This window comes from Magallana gigas, chromosome 10 (assembly GCF_963853765.1).
Source record: "Magallana gigas chromosome 10, xbMagGiga1.1, whole genome shotgun sequence".
Lineage (NCBI taxonomy): Eukaryota > Metazoa > Mollusca > Bivalvia > Ostreida > Ostreidae > Magallana > Magallana gigas.
Window position 1 is genome coordinate 37,187,403 of NC_088862.1, and position 18,073 is coordinate 37,205,475.

The following is an 18,073-nucleotide window of genomic DNA, read 5'->3' on the forward strand; positions in this document are numbered from 1 at the left end:
CTACATGGGAACCCATAACTCATCAATCTACATTCTTAATGACAAACTTGATCTTTATTCATAATATTATACGAAAAAGTAATCAAAATTACAAACTCCCACAAACCTACAAAAGACTGAAATCCAATTTAATCAAGTTAAACTGATAACACATTTTTGTATGGTACCTACCCCTAGGTCTCCCATTTTACTGATATTTGTATGGTACATACCCCAAGGTCTCCCATTTTACTGATATTTGTATGGTACATACCCCAAGGTCTCCCATTTTACTGATATTTGTATGGTACATACCCCAAGGTCTCCCATTTTACTGATATTTGTATGGTACATACCCCAAGGTCTCCCATTTTACTGATATTTGTATGGTACATACCCCAAGGTCTCCCATTTTACTGATATTTGTATGGTACCTACCCCTAGGTCTCCCATTTAACTCATATTTGTATGGTAACTACCCCAAGGTCTCCCATTTTACTGATATTTGTATGGTACCTACCCCTAGGTCTCCCATTTAACTCATATTTGTATGGTAACTACCCCAAGGTCTCCCATTTTACTGATATTTGTATGGTACCTACCCCTAGGTCTCCCATTTAACTGATATTTGTATGGTAACTACCCCAAGGTCTCCCATTTAACTGATATTTGTATGGTACCTACCCCGAGGTCTCCCAGCAATGGGTGAATGATGTATGTCACATTGTTCAAGTTGATGATTCCCCTAAAACAATTAAAGACACAAGTCACTTTAACAGTAAAAAATACATTAATACAAGACAAGACATAGACAGGAATTAAGCATTTTTATAAACAATGACCCAGAACTTGCTAAAATGACCTTGGATCAAGATCATGACACACCTTTAGGTCATAAGTAAACTTGTGTGAAATAAGTACTTTTAATGTTTCTACAAAAAAAGATATAAACCAGACACAATTTTTCCACTTTTCATGCCTGTGACCTTGACCTAGCTTAAATGACTTTTGGTCAAGGTCATGACACACCCTCAGGTAATAAGCAAGATTTGTATGAAGTAAGAACTTTAAAAGTTTATCCATTAAAAATATATGGATCAACAAGAATTTTGCACTTCTCCTGCCAGTGATCTTGACTTTGCACAAGTGACCTTGGGTCAAGGTCATGACATACCATCAGGTCATAAGCAATCTTTGTGTGAAGTAAAAACTTCCAATGTTTATCCATTAAAAAGATATAGACCAGACACAAATTTTGCACAGACAGACAGACAGACGGATGGACGGACAGACAAGGTGATTCCTATTTACCCCCCCCCCCCCTTTTAAATAATAAATGGACATTACAATGAAATGTAATACTTACACATGGGCATTACAATGAAATGTAACACTGGCAAATGGACATTACAATTAAATATAGCACAGTTGCAAGGACATTCCAACAAAATATTACACTAATGCAGTGACATTACAATGGAATGTAACGCTGCTTCCTAGGACTAGGTTAATCAATATTTTTGAGACAGATCTATATTGATATCTAATAATGTTTAGAGCTACAACTAGACCAGTTATTTTATTTTAACCCTAACCCTGCTTGTTAAAGGGACCTCCATCTTCATGCAGCTATAAATACTGGGTCAATCCAAGATCAATGATGAATTAATGTGATCTAATGTCCATCTCTTGGTACACATTGTCCAAGGTCAGTCTTATACATAGGGGTATTGTTAATTGAGGCTTTCAGATGATATATAAGGGAGATGCCCTGATATTGGTAACACATTAATATTTACTTAATTAATATACTGTGGTACACCTCTGTGATATAATTTGGAGCATTAAGCCTTCAGATTTTCCTCTATTAGTTACCAGTGCTATGGTTAAGAGCTTACACCATCTGTGTAGACAATTAATCTCCTATCTCCACCAAGTTCACATTCTGAAGATAACTTGATGAAACGCCAGCACTTTTATCCAACTATTACAAACTTCAAAGTAGTCCCTGCCCCTGCTGACTTCTAAGCAGTGTTAACACAGCCTCACAGGGGAGAGAGGATGTGTTTACTTTGAGAACCAAGCAACTGATCAAGGAGTACAATCAGAGCCATATAGTTCATGTAGTTATCAAGGAAACTTTCTATTCTTCAGCACATCTCTGATTATTATCCTTAGCTCAAATTAAATAAGAATTTTAAAAACATTAGAATTAAGAAGTTCATTCACACTCCTTCTACTGCAACAATAACACAAACATTTTACCTTCTTCATGTTCTCAAAGGGACAGACACGATTTGACTTAAAATTTTCAAATTTTATTTTTCCATTTTCAACATATATAATGATAAATATAGAAGTTAATAATGCTACGTCAAAATTTGAAAGTCAGATATCAAGTTATAAGCAAGATACAGAGTTCATAATTCTTTGTTTTGTAAACAAAATTCGATTATTGTTATTGTTTACTTATATGTTGCATTGGTGTAAGTTTCAATCAAATGTAATGTTCTTTTGTTGATAACAGTATTTATGAAGATATTGAATCAGTTTAAATTGTTTTGTAAACAACCATAAGACTTGAGCTTTGTTTACATAAGAATCAATACTTACCTCTGTAACTCGCTTGTAACTTGACTTTAACATTCAATATTTTGGCCAATCATTAAAAATGCACCAGTGAATACATAAAAATTAAAAATAAAATTTTTGATCTCAAATTGTGTGTAAGTCCGCAAAAGTATCTAACCCTAACCCCTAACCCTGTTCTTATATATACCATGTAACCATAGTTTCATTATCATTAACAATTTTCCTTTATTTTTCTGTGACGATGTTCTTAACAGTTTGACCTTTGACCATACCTTATTCCGTTACAGGTGCTGACGGCTACGCTTGACCAACCGTCACGCTTCACTTCCCCCTGATAGTAGCAGTGTTCCACAGTCTGTAAATAAATCACACCATTGTTACCATAGTAACCATACATATAATACAGCTAGAACCATTCCAGGATCTATGTGTACACTTGTACAGAGTTAAAAGCCACTAGTTTTGTAGGAGTGTACTTGTATTTATTGAAATAATTTGTATACATTTAATCTTTTTTAATATATCAAAATAAAATATATGTTTAGATACTTTGAACTTATGATAAATTATTTAACTAGTGTATGAAAGGTTCATTGTGGCAAACCACGACCAAGATCCTCTCCCATCTGGCTGTGGCTGTATGAGGCAAAAATATCTTGTTGTTCACTAAGATACTGACCCAAGCAAAGTCGGAAATTAACCTTTGATGTGACCTTTCATCATCCAATCACAGTTTACGCAGAAAATTTTGTTTTTGCTAATGCAGTAGGAGCGCACTGTGTAATAGCTACAGATGACACATGAATATCAGCTTTATGATACTTTGTGTTAAAGCATCTATGAGAAGGAGAGAGCTATGCAGACACTGGATCATGGCTTAAGAAGATAATGAAAGGTTATACGCAACTGACATAATATTTATAGTACATGTTTATTTACAATATAATCAAACTATACATCATATATAACTTAGCACTGACTTTTTTTTTAATCTCCATTCTGCATTGAAACAAAAGTATCATCTTGTTTTTCTGAGCTAAGAACTTAGAAGTCTGACAGTTTTAAGAGTCTTTAACAGCCACTCAGAAATCTGTAGTCTTTTTCCCCCTCTTGTTCGCTGTGCAGGCTTTCTGCCTGATCTTAACTTTAAGTGTTCTCAGATGCCGAGTTTGATCATATTCAACAAAGAGATTTGAATGTTTGTGGAACCCTGCCAGGAGACAAACACTCGAGTGATGCCTTCAACATGTGGCAATTGCATTCCCAACAAGAAATTAATAGAAAGCAAAAATCTAAATGAATGCTAACTTTTTCATTAATTCATTACAAAATTCCAATAATTCAAGTGTAAAATCCAAAAGCATGCTTCTTTTTTCATTACTTCATTACAAAAATTCCAATAATCAATTCATGTATGAAATCTGAAAAGCAGGGTTACATTTTCCTGAGCTCATTACAAAGACTCGGAGAGTCAACTATATGTGGTTTTCTTTCTCCTGAGGCACTGTATAACACTTCACCGTATAATTACTAATCATACCTTTCATTGAGAATATTGAAGATAAAAAGTTTTAAGGACGGCAGATCCAATTCACTTCTACAATAGTGATTATCATGAAAATTTTATCTGAGGTAGAGCTACTAAAGATATATTCAAATCAATCAAAAAATAACATGAAAATCGAATTTGATTTTTTGTAGGGACCATTTCAAAGAATGTTTGTATGTCTTCTTTTTTCAATTGAATATAATGGGGAAAAGCATTCTTGTGAGAGAGAAAAATAATAAAAAAAAAAATTCTGCAATAGAGACTATCCAAATTGAAATATGACACTTATATGATGATTTTGAATTAATATCATTTAAAAAAGGACCATGTCATCGACTTCGTTTTTAAGAGGGCACATGCCAGAGTGCGGTGTGACGTAATTTTCCTTCAATTTTCATGAGAAGTACTGCGCAAACTCTAAGAAAAAGATCATGTACATTATTTCGAGGTTGATTTATAAACAAAACAACTATCAGAGTGTGTTAAACATTTGTGTGTGAAAAAATACTTCAAAACCTAAGCACATGGGCGGTTTTACTGTATTTTCAATAGAAGTATTGAACGGAATGAAATATAAATGATTTGTTCACTGGCTCAAACTCTGTTAACTAGCCTATGTATATGGTTATTATTAACTTGAGTTAATATAAAAATCACTACAGTACTTGACATCCCCTGAAGAAAATTTGGGCATGTTAAATAATGTTGAAAAGCGTATTTTAGCCTGTTAAATTACAGCAAGATCATACATACTACATAATACAGTGCATACATGCACTACATTAATAGAGTATTGATGACACTGAACAGCTGTGTATTGTGTCATAAGCAATTTTTCATTGAGTTTTAGTGATTGTGACGTAATATTGAGAATTAAATGTTCATAACAATCACTCCTCCCTGCGCAATATATCTGCACAAATGGAATTGGGTCCGTCGTCCTTAATAGTTCAATGAAATTTCTGGTTTGAACATCTTCAATGCTTAAAATGCTTAAACACTAAACAAAGATGTAACCATTGAAAATTTGTTACTAATGTAAACATGATATCTAAAATAACACGGTTTCAATTCTCCATCTATCATTTATAGAGTCAGGAATTATGTTAAAAAAGTAAAACCAGGAATCAACTTCTTAACAAGAACATAAACATATAAACATTATCATGATTCATGGATTATGTTCTCAGGTAATTATAGTAAATGAGATTAATTACAAGATGTACTCAGGTAATTGTAGTAAATGAGATTACTTGATGTACTCAGGTAATTATAGTAAATGAGATTACTTGATGTACTCAGGTAATTGTAGTAAATGAGATAAATTACAAGATGTACTCAGGTAATTGTAGTAAATGAAATAACTTGATGTACTCAAGTAATTGTAGTAAATGAGATAACTGGATGTACTCAGGTCATTGTAGTAAATGAGATTACTGACCTTACTCAGGTAATTGATGTAAATGAGATTATTGGATGAACTCAGGTAATTGTAGTAAATGAGATAACTGGATGTACTCAGGTAATTGTAGTAAATGAGATTACTTGATGTACTCAGTTAATTGTAGTAAATGAGATTATTGGATGAACTCAGGTAATTATAGTAAATGATATAAATTACAAGATGTACTCAGGTAATTGTAGTAAATAAGATTACTTGATGTACTCAGGTAATTGTAGTAAATGAGATAAATAACAAGATGTACTCAGTTAATTGTAGTAAATGAGATTAATTATAAGATGTATTCAGGTAATTGTAGTAAATGAGATTATTGGATGTACTCAGGTAATTGTAGTGAATGAGACTAACTGGATGTACTCAGGTCATTGTAGTCAATGAGATAACTGGACTTACTCAGGTAATTGTTGTAAATGAGATAACTAGATGTACTCAGGTAATTGTTGTAAATGAGATAACAAGATGTACTCAGGTAATTGTTGTAAATGAGATAACAAGATGTACTCAGGTAATTGTAGTAAATGAGATAACTGGATGTACTCAGGTAATCATAGTAAATGAGATAACTGGATGTACTCAGGTAATCGTAGTAAATGAGATAACTGGATGTACTCAGGTAATCGTAGTAAATGAGATAACTGGATGTACTCAGGTAATCGTAGTAAATGAGATAACTGGACTTACTCAGGTAATCGTAGTAAATGAGATAACTGGACTTACTCAGGTAATTGTGGTAAATGAGATAACTGGACTTACTCAGGTAATCGTAGTAAATGAGCAGGGGTGTGCAATTACAAAATTTGGCCACTAGCCCAGGGGCTAGTGGGAGTACCAAAGTTACTAGCCCAAGATTCAAAGTTACTAGCCAGACTATTTCGGACATGTCAACATTTCATTTTATAAAAAAAAACCTAAATTTTATGTACATAATTTTTTCTCCTGTATGATACTAGTATATAATTATTAATATATGAAATATTTATTACTTGCATGTTTTTTGTGGTTGACTAGTTCAAAAATATTCAACTTCATTGATCTCTCAAATTTTAGTTACAAAATTGGTTTGGGTACTGTTTATATATACATGTAATAAAACCCAAACATAACATTGTGAATGTGAACAGACTCTATAAAATCACTGCAACTATATAATCTATGTGTGCATGCATTTTATCCTGTTTAATTTCCATGTACGAAATACAACTATGCAATTAATTACGTAATGGTAAATTTTAAATAAAAATAATGGAAAATGCACAAATAATAATATGCAAAATATGAATATTTTTTTAATTCACCAAGCAGGTCACTTTAAAATGTGTTCATGAGAATAGTTAGTGCAGAAATTTATAATATCTCTGTAATGCATCTCTCTCTCTCTCTCTCTCTCTCTCTCTCTCTCTCTCTTAAAAAAAAATTATATTAAAAAAGCCAATGAATACATATTAAAGGAAAAGGAATCATTTTACAGTGATGTCACGTGAAACAGCTGCACAGGTAACTACGGAAACCATGTGCAGTGAGGCGTGACTATCTCGTCTAGCCACTGGTCACGTCAACACACACTGTCGGTAAAACTTCAAAGTGTGAAACTTACAGCAGAGTGTTTTTTCTCCGAAGACTGTAGCACGAGAAAAAAATGCTTAAGACATTTTTAATCTATCATGACTTAAAAGGAGCAGATATTATGCCTCTGTGATAACAATGACGATACACTTTTCCTACTAGGACACTGCAAATTTATCGGCATATTTTGCCAACTCTGGTTATGATTTACTAGCCCGACGGGCTACCACAGTTAATGTTTTAGCTAGCCCGACCTCTAAAATCGGTAGCCCCGGGCGTCGGGCGATGGTAATTGCACACCCCTGATGAGATAACTGGACTTACTCAGGTAATTGTAGTAAATGAGATTACTGACCTTGGAGATGATTTGTTGATTCTTGGTCAAGAAATGTTTAACACTGATTCCATTAGACAACAAGGCACTGAAAAAATAAGTATAGTAACAATAAAGAATAAAAAAATGGATAATTAAACACTGTTAAATATTAATATCTATAGTATCAATAAATCAAGTGTGGTAAAAAAACCATGAGAAAACTGAACACTGACTTAATGTCTAACAAGCAAATGTGTTGAGGGTAAGTCACAGGCATCTCTTAATAAGTCACAGTGATCTCTAAATAAGTCACATACATCTCTTAATAAGTCACAGTGATCTCTAAATAAGTCACAGGCATCTCTTAATAAGTCACAGTGATCTCTAAATAAGTCACAGGCATCTCTTAATAAGTCACAGTGATCTCTAAATAAGTCACAGGCATCTCTTAATAAGTCACAGTGATCTCTAAATAAGTCACATACATCTCTGAATAAGTCACAGTGATCTCTAAATAAGTCACAGGCATCTCTTAATAAGTCACAGTGATCTCTAAATAAGTCACAGGCATCTCTTAATAAGTCACAGTGATCTCTAAATAAGTCACAGGCATCTCTTAATAAGTCACAGTGATCTCTAAATAAGTCACAGACATCTCTTAATAAGTCACAGTGATCTCTAAATAAGTCACAGGCATCTCTTAATAAGTCACAGTGATCTCTAAATAAGTCACAGGCATCTCTTAATAAGTCACAGTGATCTCTAAATAAGTCACAGGCATCTCTTAATAAGTCACAGTGATCTCTAAATAAGTCACAGGCATCTCTTAATAAGTCACAGTGATCTCTAAATAAGTCACAGGCATCTCTTAATAAGTCACAGTGATCTGTAAATAAGTCACAGGCATCTCTTAATAAGTCACAGTGATCTCTAAATAAGTCACATACATCTCTCAACATGACACAAATGTCTCTAAATAAGTCAACTGCATAAAATCATAAACATCTCTGAATAAGTCACATTTATCTCTAAAGAAGTCTAATATATTTTTAAATAAGCCCCATGTAATTATAAACATGATAAATAATTTACATGTATCTCTATATAAGTCAATGTATATCTAAGTAAGTCACATGCACCTCTAAGTTTCATGCAGGAGACAGAGAGAGATGAGTGTCTTGGTTGAAGAAGACAGTGGGACAACACCAGACAGTTATATAACAGTCTCACCTAGGGATGGGACGATCCACCGATGCATCACGGTATTTATTTTGACGATATTTGGATCGATACATTTACCATTAATACAACGATACCTAAGCGAACTTTTTTTATTTTCCAAAAATATCGGAGCTTCATATATCTGCTATTTTTAGTCTGTGAGCCTAATATGAAAGTACAAAGATGGCAGAAAACCTCGTAAAGTTGTCAAAACTGTTAGGAAGCTAAATCTGGAGTGTGGACAACTTTTGGATTACTTGTTTATGAAAAAGTGTATATGAGACTTAAGTAATTTGTAAATTGTGCAACGCTCATTTTAAATATATCAAAATAACTTTGGACATGCGGTAATACAACGACAGATTGAATAGATTTTTAACCCTTATTCATGTTTTCATTTAGTTGCAATGTATCATGATATGTATCGTATCGCATCTCATGTATCGTGATATGTACCGAATCGGCTTAGTACAGAATTGTCCCAGTCTTAGTCTCACCTGTTTCTCTGTAGTTTGATTTTGTGGTACAACACCAGACAGTTATATAACAGTCTCACCTGTTTCTCTGTAGTTTGATTTTGTGGTACAACACTAGACAGTTATATAACAGTCTCACCTGTTTCTCTGTAGTTTGATTTTGTGGTACAACACCAGACAGTTATATAACAGTCTCACCTGTTTCTCTGTAGTTTGACTTTGTGGTACAACACCAGACAGAGTTATATAAAACAGTCTCACCTGTTTCTCTGTAGTTTGATTTTGTGGTACAACACCAGACAGTTATATAACAGTCTCACCTGTTTCTCTGTAGTTTGATTTTGTGGTACAACACTAGACAGTTATATAACAGTCTCACCTGTTTCTCTGTAGTTTGATTTTGTGGTACAACACCAGACAGTTATATAACAGTCTCACCTGTTTCTCTGTAGTTTGATTTTGTGGTACAACACCAGACAGTTATATAACAGTCTCACCTGTTTCTCTGTAGTTTGATTTTGTGGTACAACACTAGACAGTTATATAACAGTCTCACCTGTTTCTCTGTAGTTTGATTTTGTGGTACAACACCAGACAGTTATATAACAGTCTCACCTGTTTCTCTGTAGTTTGATTTTGTGGTACAACACTAGACAGTTATATAACAGTCTCACCTGTTTCTCTGTAGTTTGATTTTGTGGTACAACACTAGACAGTTATATAACAGTCTCACCTGTTTCTCTGTAGTTTGATTTTGTGGTACAACACCAGACAGTTATATAACAGTCTCACCTGTTTCTCTGTAGTTTGATTTTGTGGTACAACACTAGACAGTTATATAACAGTCTCACCTGTTTCTCTGTAGTTTGATTTTGTGGTACAACACCAGACAGTTATATAACAGTCTCACCTGTTTCTCTGTAGTTTGATTTTGTGGTACAACACTAGACAGTTATATAACAGTCTCACCTGTTTCTCTGTAGTTTGATTTTGTGGTACAACACCAGACAGAGTTATATAACAGTCTCACCTGTTTCTCTGTAGTTTGATTTTGTGGTACAACACTAGACAGTTATATAACAGTCTCACCTGTTTCTCTGTAGTTTGACTTTGTGGTACAACACCAGACAGTTATATAACAGTCTCACCTGTTTCTCTGTAGTTTGATTTTGTGGTACAACACCAGACAGTTATATGACAGTCTCACCTGTTTCTCTGTAGTTTGATTTTGTGGTACAACACCAGACAGAGTTATATAACAGTCTCACCTGTTTCTCTGTAGTTTGATTTTGTGGTACAACACTAGACAGTTATATAACAGTCTCACCTGTTTCTCTGTAGTTTGATTTTGTGGTACAACACCAGACAGTTATATAACAGTCTCACCTGTTTCTCTGTAGTTTGATTTTGTGGTACAACACTAGACAGTTATATAACAGTCTCACCTGTTTCTCTGTAGTTTGATTTTGTGGTACAACACCAGACAGTTATATAACAGTCTCACCTGTTTCTCTGTAGTTTGATTTTGTGGTACAACACCAGACAGTTATATAACAGTCTCACCTGTTTCTCTGTAGTTTGATTTTGTGGTACAACACCAGCCAGTTATATATAACAGTCTCACCTGTTTCTCTGTAGTTTGATTTTGTGGTACAACACTAGACAGTTATATAACAGTCTCACCTGTTTCTCTGTAGTTTGATTTTGTGGTACAACACCAGACAGTTATATAACAGTCTCACCTGTTTCTCTGTAGTTTGATTTTGTGGTACAACACCAGACAGTTATATAACAGTCTCACCTGTTTCTCTGTAGTTTTATTTTGTGGTACAACACTAGACAGTTATATAACAGTCTCACCTGTTTCTCTGTAGTTTGATTTTGTGGTACAACACCAGACAGTTATATAACAGTCTCACCTGTTTCTCTGTAGTTTGATTTTGTGGTACAACACCAGACAGAGTTATATAACAGTCTCACCTGTTTCTCTGTAGTTTGATTTTGTGGTACAACACCAGACAGTTATATAACAGTCTCACCTGTTTCTCTGTAGTTTGATTTTGTGGTACAACACTAGACAGAGTTATATAACAGTCTCACCTGTTTCTCTGTAGTTTGATTTTGTGGTACAACACCAGACAGTTATATAACAGTGTCACCTGTTTCTCTGTAGTTTGATTTTGTGGTACAACACCAGACAGTTATATGACAGTCTCACCTGTTTCTCTGTAGTTTGACTTTGTGGTACAACACCAGACAGTTATATAACAGTCTCACCTGTTTCTCTGTAGTTTGATTTTGTGGTACAACACCAGACAGTTATATAACAGTGTCACCTGTTTCTCTGTAGTTTGATTTTGTGGTACAACACCAGACAGTTATATGACAGTCTCACCTGTTTCTCTGTAGTTTGATTTTGTGGTACAACACCAGACAGTTATATAACAGTCTCACCTGTTTCTCTGTAGTTTGATTTTGTGGTACAACACTAGACAGTTATATAACAGTCTCACCTGTTTCTCTGTAGTTTGATTTTGTGGTACAACACCAGACAATTATATAACAGTCTCACCTGTTTCTCTGTAGTTTGATTTTGTGGTACAACACCAGACAGTTATATATAACAGTGTCACCTGTTTCTCTGTAGTTTGATTTTGTGGTACAACACTAGACAGTTATATAACAGTCTCACCTGTTTCTCTGTAGTTTGATTTTGTGGTACAACACCAGACAGTTATATAACAGTCTCACCTGTTTCTCTGTAGTTTGATTTTGTGGGTCTGTTCATCCACCACCAGCTGAAACGTCACTTGATCCAGATGTTCATATGTTCCCTACATCAAGCATATTCAGTTTGTTCATTTTTTGATCGTATATTATAACATTTAAACAGAAACAATAAACTCATGAATATTCATGAATATCATCGATTTCTCTATACTCACATGGTGTCCAATTTTAGATTCCCGAGTTGATATCCCAGTTGCCATTCCTTTGGCTACGACACGCTTTGGAAAAATGATTTCATACGGGAGTGGAATGTTGGCAGGAATTTGTTTAAGGAGCTGAACATAGTCATATCCTGAAAAGAATAAAACAAATGAAATAACTTAAAGGTGCTTAAATACCATAAATACAGTCAAACTTCGTTATCTCGAACTAGATGGGACTGTTTGAAATCTTCGAGATATCCGAGTATTCGAGATATCGAGGGTAAAAAAACTTTAAAAAATAAGTGGTTGAAACTTAAAAATCTTTTCGACATATCCATTGTATTCGAGATATTGGTGTTCGAGATATCGAAGTTCAACTGTATGATGAAATGATTGTAAACATGGTGAAAGAGGGATGTTACAGTAATAAAAAGACGAATGGTATTATCATAGGCATCGGAACCGGGAGGGCTCACGGCTGTGGGGGGGGGGGGGGGGGGTTTTGACCTAACCATTAGGAACATAGCATCAGGGAGGGTTCAGCCCCCCCCCCTTTCTCGCAGCAAACAAAATATACCTTAAAAAGATTGAATTATTAATAGTGATATTAAAAATTGGAGTCATAGTAGGTAAACTAGCCTCCCCCTTCATCCCACCCACCCTGGGTAACTAAGTTATAACATGATAATATGATAACTGGTTAACTTTATATTAATTAAGTTATAACCATGTTAACTAACCAAGTTATCTAGGTCTCAATGCCCTCAGTTTTACAGCACAATTACCATATTTACAAAAACGTGTATCTCCACATATCAAAAGTGAAAAAATACTGCAAAAGTTGTTTTTCTTTATTTCCATTCTATTTGATTAATCACTACCAGTATATGTATGTATTAAGAAATGAAGATAATAATTTTTCTATTGATCGACGTATCAAAGAAAAAATTGACCGGAAAACTTCATCAATGCGCGTAGCGCATTGATGAAAAAGTTTTCCGGTCAATTTTTTCTTTGATACGTCGATCAATAGAAAAATTATTATCTTCATTTCTTATCATTTAATAAAACATTTTCAAATAAAAAAATGTGAAGTGTCATTGATTAAAAATGTAAATAATGTAAATGAAGCGGCGCGTATGAATACAAAACAACAACAGCAACAATATTCAAAATGGATTCGCCTTCAGCTGATGCAAAGCTACTGGGCTGAATTTAATGGATTAAACACAAATAGTGAGGTAAAATCTGAACCAGCTGAATTGAAAACGAAAGGAAAATACATGCGATAGCTTGTGATATCATTCACTGTGCAGAAAAACTCGTATTAAAACTACATTTCATGTGAGATCGCTGGAATATGCAACTCGACATAACCATTCAAGGAAAAGCGATCGTGGACGAAAATAGCTGATTTGTCGACAGAGAATAGTATGTATAAGCGACTTTTGTAAACTTTGTGGTTACTAGATAGCCAGTGATGCACTTAAATGGTATATCAGCCGCTTGGAATGCGCAGAAGGAGTTGATGCATCGCTCATAGCTTTTCTTTACGACGCTTATTTTGATGACCGATCATCTACGTGTGTAAATGTAAAAATTATCGTTACCAAATTTGAACAGCAGTGTTACCGTGAAAGTTTATAGGCCTATATGTTCGTTATAATATTCCTGGAAAAGGAACAGCCAGCCTCGCTGTAAATGTTGATTGATCTCAAGCAGACGAAATCGTGAGAAGACGCTTAATTTTCTATTTCGTGAATCAAACAAAGTGTTTTGTTTATTTTTGAAGGTTAAACTTTCAAGTTTTTATATTCACAAGTTTGCATTTTGTTTGCTGACAATAAAACAGACACAACTTTACATTTTGTTGACAGTGTTTATCTTGGAAATTCCCGTTCTATAAATAGTGTTAGATCAGAGCAGTTGAGAAAAGTAGATCCGGCTAAAATTTTATTGATGCAGGTATCAAAGAAATTTTTCAACCAATCAGAAGCGCCGATATCTCATCAAACGAATAAATATTAAATGATTTGTTATTACACTAAGAAAAATTTGAATAATGTGCATGTTGTGTATTACTACATTGTACCAGCAATAAATTGTTTGTACCAGCTATATTGTGTACATTGTACCAGCATTAACATTATTAAAAGTGTTTGTACCAGCTATATTGTGTACATTGTACCAGCATTAACATGATTAAATTGTTTGTACCAGCTATATTGTGTACATTGTACCAGCAATAAATTGTTTGTACCAGCTATATTGTGTACATTGTACCAGCATTAACATGATTAAATTGTTTGTACCAGCTATATTGTGTACATTGTACCAGCATTAACATGATTAAAAGTGTTTGTACCAGCTATATTGTGTACATTGTACCAGCATTAACATGATTAAATTGTTTGTACCAGCTATATTGTGAACATTGTACCAGCATTAACATGATTAAAGTGTTTGTACCAGCTATATTGTGTACATTGTACCATCATTAACATGATTAAATTGTTTGTACCAGCTATATTGTGTACATTGTACCAGCATTAACATGATTAAAAGTGTTTGTACCAGCTATATTGTGTACATTGTACCATCATTAACATGATTAAAAGTGTTTGTACCAGCTATATTGTGTACATTGTACCAGCATTAACATGATTAAAAGTGTTTGTACCAGCTATATTGTGTACATTGACATGTTGTACCGGCAATACTATGTACATTGTACCAGCTTTAACATGAGGCCTATAAAAAAAAATTGTGTGTTTAGGGTAACACTGATGAAAAAATTAGGTTAGGTAGGTCAAGATTTTTTTTATTTTATCAGATTTTTTTCTGCATGAATCCTAAGAATGTTTGTTTGTGTCATATTCAAAAACAGACTTTTTAATAGAAATAATATAAACTTCACAATCGGATAAAAACATCTAAAAATGGTAGGATCTGAGCGTTTTTGTAGGTTAGGCCTAACAAAAAAATAGGTTTGTTTCCGCTTTCCCGACCGACCCTAACTTAAACCCGCCGACACAAACAAAATTTTTCCTAGTTTTTTTCCGTAAATTTCCGTTTTTATCCGTTTTTCATTAAAATTTTGTTTTTTATCTGATAAAAAATTTATTGTCCTCTAAATTTAAGTCATAAAAACGCTTGTAGAAGTTATTTAGATGTCATCAGTGTTGTGTAGATGTTTGTTATTTTCAAATAGATCATAATCACAGCTTATTATCAAAACAATATAAGTTGTAATTGATTGGTTGTGATCTATTTGACTGTTCTAAAAATGGTATATCCAGGTAAACAGTAAAAACCTGTAAGAGAAATGAAAAGTCACAAAGTGTCTTTAAATCAATTTTATTTCATGTATAAATAGAATATTTATAATGCACTCTGACCACTGTTCCTTGCATCTAACAAGGTCTAGCCAGTGTATTCGCCATTACATGACCAGTCACCTGTTGATTCGCCGTGTGGTCAATGTTGATTTTCGGTGTCAGAAGCATGCACTGTCCTGTCGGACTTCACAGTTTATGAGTATAAGAAGATAAGCAATAATTATCATTTGATTAAAAAATTATTAATTTACTTTATGTCCCATTATGTCGTAATTAGTTTGCATACAGATGGACACTTTAAAAATAGACCGATCATTTGTATGACTTGATAATGACCATAAACAACTTATACAGACGTTTCATCACAATTTTATTTTATGATTATCAAATAATTGGATTAATTATCAATTAAGTAAATACCTTTGTTGGTTGTTCTCATTTAGATTCACAAATGTATGTTAATACTTTAAACGAATTGAATACACTATGTAAGCATGCATAATATACACAGATGCATGTTACACACGAAAACTGGCATTGTAATGAAATCAGGCTTATTTTCAAAACAGGCTTATTTTTTGAGGAATTTTCAGTGCAAGAAATAGGTTGCTTAATTTTAAAACCAGCTCATTATCAAATCCGGCTAATTTTCAAGGTTTAAGGGTATATTGTGCAGCATTTTAATGAATAATCCACCTTTTACATGTTGGATTTTGTAATTCATACATCTCTATCAATAGCATGAATAATGGATGCATTATCTTATTAGTATGAAAATGTTTAGCATGTATCACATTAGAAAACTAAATTAAATTGCATCAAACATGTCAAAGGTATTGATTACATGAATGACATGGTTTATAAAATCACTGTTACATCGAAAGAGTAATTTAGCCTGCATCAAGGCATTGTTTACATTAATGGCATGCTGTTTAATAAAATCCCTGTAAAATCATCCATGACCTCATAACAATATCAGATCAGACAGAGTCCAGTGTACAGACACTGGCTTCAGATTCTGTATTGATTCAATATTCATTTTTGCCCATCATGGAAGTCTGAATGAACATGATTAAGTTTCCTATTCGAATAGGCCCAAGAAATTAGTACTTATATAGAATATAAAGACTATATATACATGTTATGGCGATTCATACAACTGTTTTTAAAAATGCTAGAACTGTAACATGTGTAATAGCTAAAAACAAATGGGGTTGTGTAGAAAAAAAAACATAGTTAACAAATTCGGTACCCCTGAAAAAATCCCCCTAGGTACCAATCTTTAAACGTTTTTTTTTCTTTACAATTCCCGTGATTTAAGTGCATAATTACTATGATGTACCCACTTTTTTTAACGATGCTTTTTTACACAAGCCCTTGTGGCTGAAACAACACAATTATGCTTCGGTATGTTCGGCAAGAAAACTTTCTGATAATTTATGCAATACTGTTTCACATTGAATTGTCAAAATACAAAACGTGTTTTGAACATGTAGAAGAGAGTGATGTTTTTCGTTAAAATCTACCACCCTCACGGCCGAGTTAGCGGCACCATTGTATTCACAGACAACCAGTGACTCATCTCCAACATTTCAAAAATAGCGAAAATCGATGACAATAGAAAACCTCAAAACTCACCGATCTTCTCTGCTTTAGCGACATAATCCACACCGATAATACACAATATCACATGGAGAACACAAAGGACATTGATCGTCCCCATCTCGTATATTTGGTGTTAGCTCCACTACATCATAAAATCTTGTATTTACATCTTTCGCTTTACATCTCCTGTTAAAATGCTTTAAACATCTGCGTCACTGTGACGCTTGATATGCACAGAATGGTAGACAACTCTTACAGGTTTTCCTTTCTTTCTTCTGTCTATTTTTTGGTGTGTGTGTGTGTGTTTTTTTTTTTTGGGGGGGGGGGGGGGGGTGACTTTTTCATTTTGTAGTACACAGGCGCTTCATATTGAACTGAGACATGTAATTTTACTTATTCAAACACAAAACAACATGGGGGTGGGAGTGGGGGGGGGGGGTGGGTTTGCAGGGAGCCCTCCCCCAGGTATTACTCCCCCCACTGATATGCGCCTCGATACATGTATACATGTATTTGGGGAGCATGTGAAAATATTATACGGTTAATATTAAAAAACAAGTTTTATATGGAACACTCCCTCCCCTCCCAACCCCTGAATATTTAGAAAATTTGCGATTCTTTTTTTTTTTTTTTTTTTTTTGCCTATCAATATTTTGAATATGTCTGGCCCTCCCCCACTTTCAGATATACATATTTAGTGTCAATAACGAAGATAAAACCGTTTTATGAGAAAAAAACCACCAAACACATTCGAAACATTGACTTTATTTAAGGAATAAGGACTTATTCTTTGAGTATTGTGGGGCGATCCAATACGGTCGGGAGTAATCAAATCCAAATCAAAGTACTGAAAGTACTGTTAAACGGTGGTGCCGTTTGAAAATGGCATATTGCATGTATGTAAATTATTGTTGTCGAAAATCCACAGCCAGAGTCTCATACATGTACTAGCACAACTGGTCGTGAGTTACTTACATGGATAATTCTGTTGAAATCGTAGTTGTGTTCACAATCCACACTTTACAAATGCTGCGTCTCT

The 18,073-nt window shown here is 34.0% G+C and overlaps 1 protein-coding gene across 2 annotated transcripts in view; it reads right to left on the reverse strand.

Moving 5' to 3' along the window:
* The window catches only part of LOC105328883 (disintegrin and metalloproteinase domain-containing protein unc-71), a 38,532-nt gene extending 21,276 nt beyond the window's left edge, over window positions 1–17,256 (reverse strand). For both annotated transcript variants that reach the window (XM_034462445.2, XM_034462444.2), the window contains exons 1-6: window positions 17,068–17,256; window positions 12,104–12,240; window positions 11,910–11,992; window positions 7,501–7,567; window positions 2,844–2,926; window positions 664–724 (exon numbers count right to left, since the gene is read on the reverse strand). In XM_034462445.2, coding sequence (XP_034318336.2) covers window positions 664–724; window positions 2,844–2,926; window positions 7,501–7,567; window positions 11,910–11,992; window positions 12,104–12,240; window positions 17,068–17,152 — 516 coding nt within the window. In that variant the 5' untranslated portion in view covers window positions 17,153–17,256. The remainder of the gene's footprint in view (window positions 1–663; window positions 725–2,843; window positions 2,927–7,500; window positions 7,568–11,909; window positions 11,993–12,103; window positions 12,241–17,067) is intronic.
* Between the last annotated feature and the right edge of the window lie 817 nt (window positions 17,257–18,073).